This window comes from Charadrius vociferus, unplaced genomic scaffold (assembly GCF_000708025.1).
Source record: "Charadrius vociferus isolate BGI_N301 unplaced genomic scaffold, ASM70802v2 scaffold971, whole genome shotgun sequence".
Classification (NCBI taxonomy): domain Eukaryota; kingdom Metazoa; phylum Chordata; class Aves; order Charadriiformes; family Charadriidae; genus Charadrius; species Charadrius vociferus.
The window spans coordinates 38,435-46,190 of NW_009646664.1; the positions used below are offsets into that span (position 1 = coordinate 38,435).

General features: G+C 42.7%; 1 protein-coding gene across 1 annotated transcript in view; it reads right to left on the reverse strand.

The window, feature by feature from the left end:
- SMARCD3 (SWI/SNF related, matrix associated, actin dependent regulator of chromatin, subfamily d, member 3) overlaps positions 1–7,756 on the reverse strand; it is a 68,932-nt gene that overhangs the window by 32,401 nt on the left and 28,775 nt on the right. The window contains exon 4 of the mRNA XM_009889111.1: positions 562–684. Coding sequence (XP_009887413.1) covers positions 562–684 — 123 coding nt within the window. The remainder of the gene's footprint in view (positions 1–561; positions 685–7,756) is intronic.

Here is a 7,756-nt window from a genome sequence, read left to right on the forward strand (position 1 = left end):
GGGAAAGACCATCTCAGTAAGATATTAGGAACAGTGAAATGCTGGACTTGATCTAATAGAAATTGCAGAAAATGTCATCCGTTCTTTTCTTACATGAATCATCCTTTTATAGACTATGTAAACGTGTACATTTTTGCAGGATCTTTAACAATTTTTCTGTAAGTAATTCTTCCCATTATATGTTCTGTTGTTCCATAAGTTTAGCTTTTGACTGAATTCTAATAGGAAATGTAATACATATCTTCAGCACACTCCTCTAATCTCTTATTTTCTTCTTTTTAATCATTCTAATACAAAGCTCCACAACCAGTGTCTATTTATGCAGAAGCTATTATTCCCCTTATTAAAGGCTTTCAGAAGCTAGAGCTGGTAATATCCACAGAATTCTCTCCACCCCTCTTCCATGCATGCTGCTCCCCAGCTGCTTATTCTTAAGAGCTTTGTTTGACCTGTTTCAAAATATCTCTGTTAACAGGACTTTCAATGGAAGATCATTCCACCATTTAATACAAGGATTAATTTTTTTCTCCTAACTCAATCTACAATTTTTTCATGACGTACCTTCATTGGCCTCTTCAGTGCTTCCTGAATATCCACACGCTTCCGCATAATGGTCTGGTCTAGTTTGCGTTCAAAGGCCAACAGATCCATGTAGGCCTGGGACTCAGGAACCAGCTCCCGGATCTGAGAAGGAAGCAAGGAACATCCAAGCACTGGAAGAAAGAATCCACCATGTTCCAGAGCAGCAACACTGACACCTTCCCAGCCCTTAGACAGATGTGCTCAGGAAGAGTTATCCCCAAGTCAGTAGCTCCCAGTCAGCGGGGCAGGTTTCCACGGCACGGTACAAGCACATGACTGAAGAGCTGGAGCCCAGCACCAAAGCTCAGGAACTCTGGAAGACCCCATCTGGATCCACATGGCCTGAGCCACAGCTGCGTTTTTTCAAGTGAGGCTTAGCTTCAAGCAGCCTGGGAGACACTGCTCTTGGCAACGCAAAGTACAGCACGCTTGTCCTGCTTAAACTAAAAAAACACTGGGTCTCTCTAGACTGAAAATAAAGAGTATGTGTCCATGTTGATTTTTTAAAAACAAGCGTTACCCATCATAAGTGAAAACTGCCATTTAGGATGTCAACCTTTGTCAGCACATCATCTTGGCTGAGGAGAAACTGACCTTCACATCAGAGCTTCAACATGGCCAGCTAAGAGGTGTCAGCTTACAATCTTGCCAAGTTTTAGCGGTATTATAATACCTTAGCTAAACTACATTAGTTCTATTAACAACACCCTTTTTATTTTCCATTTTCCAGAGATGCTAGCAGAGGAGGTAATTTGAGGTAGGTTGGGAGGAAGACCTAACGATCTGAGCTTAGAAATGGGCAAGTATACCCTTACATGAAAAAGTTGGTTCTTCATTGGGAATATCTCATGCAGGCAAGCCATAGAAGAAAGAAACTGTAAGTAATTATAATAAATCTATGAGACTACCTTGTCTGTTTCTATGGTATTCAATCTAGCTTTCACCTACGTAACTAAAATATTTAACTGTTAAAATACTTCTGTTCTACAGGAATGAAAAGCTAGTTGGTATTCCTGTTTTGCTTTACAATCAGAAGTCTACGGCATAATCTGGTGTGAGACACAAACACCAGGCACACAGCTGTTCCCTATGTTCTACAAGGACATAAGAACTGTTGCACGAGGTCATCCCGACAGTCCGCCCATCCTAGTCCTGTGTCTCTGTCAGCATTTGAAAGTTGTTGCCCTTTAGTACCTACAACAGCCTGAGGCACAGCATTCCAGAACCTCAACAGGCAGTGGGTGAAGTACCTCCTTCTGCTTAGTTTGAACCTGCCATCTGTTGGCTTCATTTGATGCCATCTTCTCGCATAGCTGGAGCAGGAGTGGACAGGCATTCCCTGTGCACCTTCTCCATACTGCTCATACATTTTACAGTTTTTTGTCTTAGTATCTTTCTTTTCCAGCCTGAGGAGGAACATTTCCTCCCTTCTGTATTTAGACTGATCAAGAATATCAAATAAATGTCTCTTTCAGCCTTATTTGTTTGTTTGCTTGTTTTGAGATGGGAGAACACCTGCTCTGTTTACAGCAGGACTGACACTTTAGAGAAGCAGAAACCATGGAGCCAAAACCTCTCTACAGCTTTAGCTGAACCATTATCTTTTTAACTGCTTGTATTCTTTCACAAAGTCTTAGTATCAGCAGAATAATAAAAGAACATGAACACTTATAAGAGCAAAGCATGAAGAGCAAGCATGGCCCTGGAAACATCACAGAGGTGCCAGGCAGCTGGCAGAACACGGCCAGCCAGGCAATGCCTCCTGCCCACAGCGAATAAAGACCTTTGGACCCAACAAAGTACCCCAATGCTTTTATCCTGTCCCACACAGAAGAAAAGATTCCTCATTTCTTTCCACACAGAGGAAATTAATCATGCAATCAGTACTAAAATTAGTACTGCAATCAACTAAAAATTCTGGACCCAGAACGTCGTTTCGGTCTTGTAACTCCAAGTTCCAGCACGGTCAGTTCATGAACTCCTGGGGACACGATGAAGCAGGGCACTGGCCTACACAGCCCTCAAGATAAAGCGTATACTACAGCTGTGGTACAGCCTTTCCAGCTGGTTTGCAGGGTACCAGACCCAGGATCTAATGACGTTTCTAAGAAGTTTGTAGAAACAGCAGTAATCTTCAGTAAATGTTTCTATTCCACACTTTTACATCTCTTACCACATGAAAGTGAAGAGGTGTTTCCCATTCCATTCCTATAACCAAACTGTTAAACATTATAAGATGCTAACAAAGCATAAACACTTTAAAATCAGCCAACAAAGATAACACTGCATATAAATCCTTGAACTGCAAATGGCTGCAGGTTGGGAGAGTATTTGGGAGAAGAATTGTACTTGCCTGTGTTTGTACTCTTCTCCGGGCACGTGTTATGGTCACAGAGAAGGTGGGATACTGGGCTAGATCAAAGGTCCACTCAGGCCATTTCTGTCTGCTCTTGCAGTCTTTTCCTTTCTCATCCTACTATTGGAATAATCTTTTGATGGCATGATAATGTTCGAATTTCATACTCTTTCTCAGTTTCCCCTCAAGAGTGAGAGGAACATTAAGAGCCCCAGCAGTATCACATCACCATGAAGAACTGTCTTTGTTTCTGGTACATCTTAGCTCAAAAAGATAAAGGTACTTTCACTCTCCAAGGTACTCATACATTCCAGCCAGTAATACGTAATTAATTTTTCAGATTTCTTCATAGGTAACCGAACCCCAGTTATCTTGGTGTTTCTGTGATAAGGATCTTTGCAGCCTCCCTAATTCCTTCTTCTTGCGTGGTTTGCCCTAACTGAAAAGTTCATAGTTCCATGCAAGTTGTCTTCTCTTCTTCTACAAAAGTTTTAGCTATGAATGTGTAAAGAGTATTTCAAGACCTGAATTCTCCATTCTGGCCTTTATCTATTTCAAGAAACTACAAAAAGGAGCTAGCAGCAGCATCTTATCACCTGTGGTTTTGAAGCACGTATGTTAAACGTGAATATTTCTAACTTAGAAATATATGTATAACTGGAATAAATTATTATTAACATTAGTAAGATAGTGTCTTTCTAGAGGCTAGAGTTCTTTTTTCCCCAACTGTAAAAAATTCAAATGTTTCAAAATTTAAAAAAAAAAAAGAGCAGATTATTAATAAATTATGCACTTTTATCCTGGATTTCCATGGATTTTTTATCAATGGTGACAAGAGAATTAAAAAATTGTAAGAGTGGGGGCAGTGAGGAGGGTGTGCAGGCAATAGCACTTTAACCACGCTGACGTCCACTTTGAGGGCAGGAGCACTGGGCACAAGCACTACAAAAAACTCCTGGGTTGGACTGATGACAATTTCTTGACCCAGGTGATCAACACGCCAACAAGGGGAGGTGCTCTGCTGGACCTGTTGCTCACAAAGAAGGAAGAGCTGGTTGGGGCTGTGAAGGTGAAGGGCAGCCCTAGCTACAGCAACCATGACATGACAAGAGTTTGTGACCCTGAGAGAAGCGAGCAAGAGCTGGACTTCAGGAGAGCAGGTGTTGGTTTGTCTGAGGATCTGCCTGGAAGGATCCTACGGGACAGCGGGGATCCCTGGAGGACAAAGGCACTCAGGGAAGCTGGCTGAACTTCAAGGACAACCTCTTCAAAGCAAAGGCTAATGATCAGACCAATGCGCACAAAGTTGAGCAGAACTGCAGGAGGCCAGCAAGGTTAAGCAGGGAATTCCTGACTGGCCTCAAACGCAAAGAGGGAGCGCACGGAGGTGTAAGCAGGGATGGTCTGCCCAGCAGAAACAGCACAACGGTGCCCAGACATGCAAGCATGAAATGAGGAAAATCAAAGCTCAGCTGGACTCAAACCTAGCAATGGACGTGGTGGGCAACAAGAAAGCCTTCTGCAAGTGGATCAGCAGCAGAAGGAAGACTAATGAAAACCCGGGTCTGGGTCTGGTTCTGCTGCTCGTGTCAAAAGCCAGGTGCACTTGGAGGTGTTCAGCCTGGAGAAGTAGGCTCCAGGGAGGCATTATAGGCTCTTCCAGTCCCTAAAGGGGCTACAGGAAAGCTGGGGAGGGACTCTTGATCAGGGAGTGGAGCAATAGGACAAGGGAGAATGGTTTTAAATTGAAAGAAGGTAGATTTAGGTTAGATATTACTCTGAGGGTGGTGAGACACTGGCATAGGTTGCCCAGAGAAGCTGTGGCTGCCCCATCCCTGGAGGTGTTCAAGGCCAGGTTGGACGGGGCTTGGAGCAACCTGGGCTGGTGGGAGGTGTCCCTGCCCATGGCAGGGGGCTGGAACTAGATGATCTTTAAGGTCCCTTCCAACTCTAACCATTCTGTGATTCTATGACTGACCAAGATTAAATGAGAACAGAGCAGCCATACAGCAACAGGGACTTTCCCTAAGTCTGGGATACTGTAGAAAACTTTCTTTTATCCAGTCCAATGTAGCCCAGTAATGACATTCACCCTTCCAGAACTCTATCTAACTAACCTTAATACCTCTGAAAACAAGAAATTAAGATCTACAGTTCATCTTTGTCCTTCCTTTACTTCAGACCTGGGCACTAGCCACCAGGACTGGCTAATTTGTCATTACCATACAAAAAAATGAAGTCAGGGATAATCCACTTTTCGAAATCATAATTTCAAAATAGTTTAACAGTAGTATTCTAACAGATGAAGTATCTAAGAAAGACATGGACCTGCTGGAGCGTGTCCAGAGGAGAGCCACGAGGATGATCCGAGGGCTGGAGCACCTCTCCTATGAGGAGAGGCTGAGAGAGTTGGGGCTGTTCAGCCTGGAGAAGACAAGGCTCCGCAGAGATCTTATTGCGGCCTTCCCCTACCTAAAGGGGGCCTACAGGAGAGCTGGGGAGGAGCTTTCTACTGGGGCATGTAGTGATAGGACAAGGCGGAATGGCTATAAAGTGGAAGAGGGCAGGTTTAGATTAAACATTATGAAGAAGTTTTTCAATTTAAGGGTGGTAAGGCACTGGAACAGTTTGCCCAGAGAGGTTGTTGAGGCCCCATCCCTGGAGGGGTTCAAGGCCAGGCTGGACGTGGCCCTGAGCAACCTGGTCTACTGGGAGGTGTCCCTGCCTATGGCAGGGGGGTTGGAACTCGATGATCTTCAAGGTCCTTTCCAACCTAAACCATTCGATGATTCTGTGATTCTATGATCTAAGGCTATGGGAGACAGAAGGACAGAGAAATCTTTTGCTTGGCCAATAGCATGACCAGAGAAGAACAATTTTCCAAGAGGTGGCCTTCCTTTACATTTCAGGCTACCATTTCAGACCTGAGAGTAGCAGATTCCACTCAAAATGTATGTCCAGATCAGCTGCAGGTTTCTCTCAAAATGGCTAGAGTACCTGGTGTAGAAAGTACGCTGACTTTAAGCCACTTGTAAGGTCTGGTGGTACAAAGTCAAGCTAGTAAAACTCGATAACATATTTGAATTGTCACTGGGAGTTAATGCTAGATCTGATATATGCCCATTACATTTCTGCTTCTGTATTTGCAGCTGAAAGCAACATTTAATTTATCATTAAACAGTGGTGTGAAATAGAAGTCTCTATCTTCAGAACAACATGCAGGAAACAATGTTCACTATGAAGCAGAAGTAATATTGCTAAGGAAAGAGATGCCTGTTTGTTGTTCTGGTGAAACAGAAGCCTCGAGGAACCCTGCTAGGAAGAGATGGAAACAGGAGTACCGTAATGCCTGTGCGGCTGTGGAATTCCATACCAAAGTAATGGCTGAAGTTGTCTGGCCTATACTGCATAGGACAATTACCAGCTCCTCCTGGTCTTTAACAAATAGCATATAGGAGAGTATAAGAGAGGCAGAACCAAGAACAAACTGTTGCTTGTGGTCTGTCAACTTCATCTGCTTCAAGCATGTCTGAATCATTGCTTTCCGAGACAGGCTCTTGCACTGCCGGATTCCTGGGTTAGAGATGTGCTGCACTTATTTGCAGAAAAACTAATTTTGCTGTGTTATGACCACTTTATGAGCAATTCAGATAATACTTTGTAGCAATAACTATCCTTCTCCTTGCTTTTATTTACTGTTCTATTAATCTTATCCATAAATTTTACCATCAAATTTCACATATTATGCATGACACTAGGAAAAAAAAAAGGTGCACTGCACTGGGCCAAGAACTGATCTTTCTGGTCCCACTAGAAATGACCCAATCACTGATACGTTTCCAAATTGACAGTGAGGGACTTTTTAATTTAAGGTAACCAATAAGCTTACTTATAGTGTAAGATTTTTAATTGAGATGTTATTGATAACAGATCAAATGGCTTGAAGAAATCCAATAGTATCAACACAACTTCTGTTATCAAAGAATCCTGTGATCTCCTCAGAAAAAGGCAGGCTCATTGAACAAGATTTAGCTTTTACAAAGCTGTACATGGCTCTATGAAGCTTCAAAGAGCTCAGATGTCTCCACTCAGGCAGAGGCACAAGGATCTCCTTGAATAATGTAAAACTTAGCAGAGAAATCAAGAGAAGCGCAGGGAACGACGAGATCCTTCCTCATCTAGAGAGCATCGAGAGAGATTCCCCAACTCCGAATTTGTATTTTGCTGTCTGCTTGTCACCAAGAAAAGGAAGGGCTGCGAGTGAACCCTAACTGGACCTGGCAGCTGTCAAGCAGAGAGGAGAACATAAGAAAAATATTGTTTAAACAACAGAAGCGCACTCTCCCCTCCTTCTCTGCACTTGCAGCAGAGAGTAATCTAATCCAGCAATCCTTATCACAGAGGCAGAATCCCAGTCTTCACTTCTCAACCCTCAAAAAATCACGCTATAATTCAAAAACTTTTCCCCTCTCTTCTTAATTTGACATCGCATTAAGTCCCAGTCCTATCCCTCACTTACCCCAACTCCGTCATAACCATCATCATCCAAACAATGCAATTGTGTTGGGGAATGGTGCATTTGTAAATTTATTTAGAATGTTATCTTTATTCTGGCTATCTCATTATCAAATAAATATTAGCAAAGGAAAAAGAGTTTTGTGAAAGAAAATATTTATCCGTTTATAGTCACGGAGTTATGGGAAGAAAACCAAAGAGTTAAGTCATATTTTGATTTAAAGCTGCGAAGAAACGTGGAACCAGGACAGATAAGCCTGTTATGTGCAGTTAAAAGATACAAGCAAGATTTAGAGAGATTTA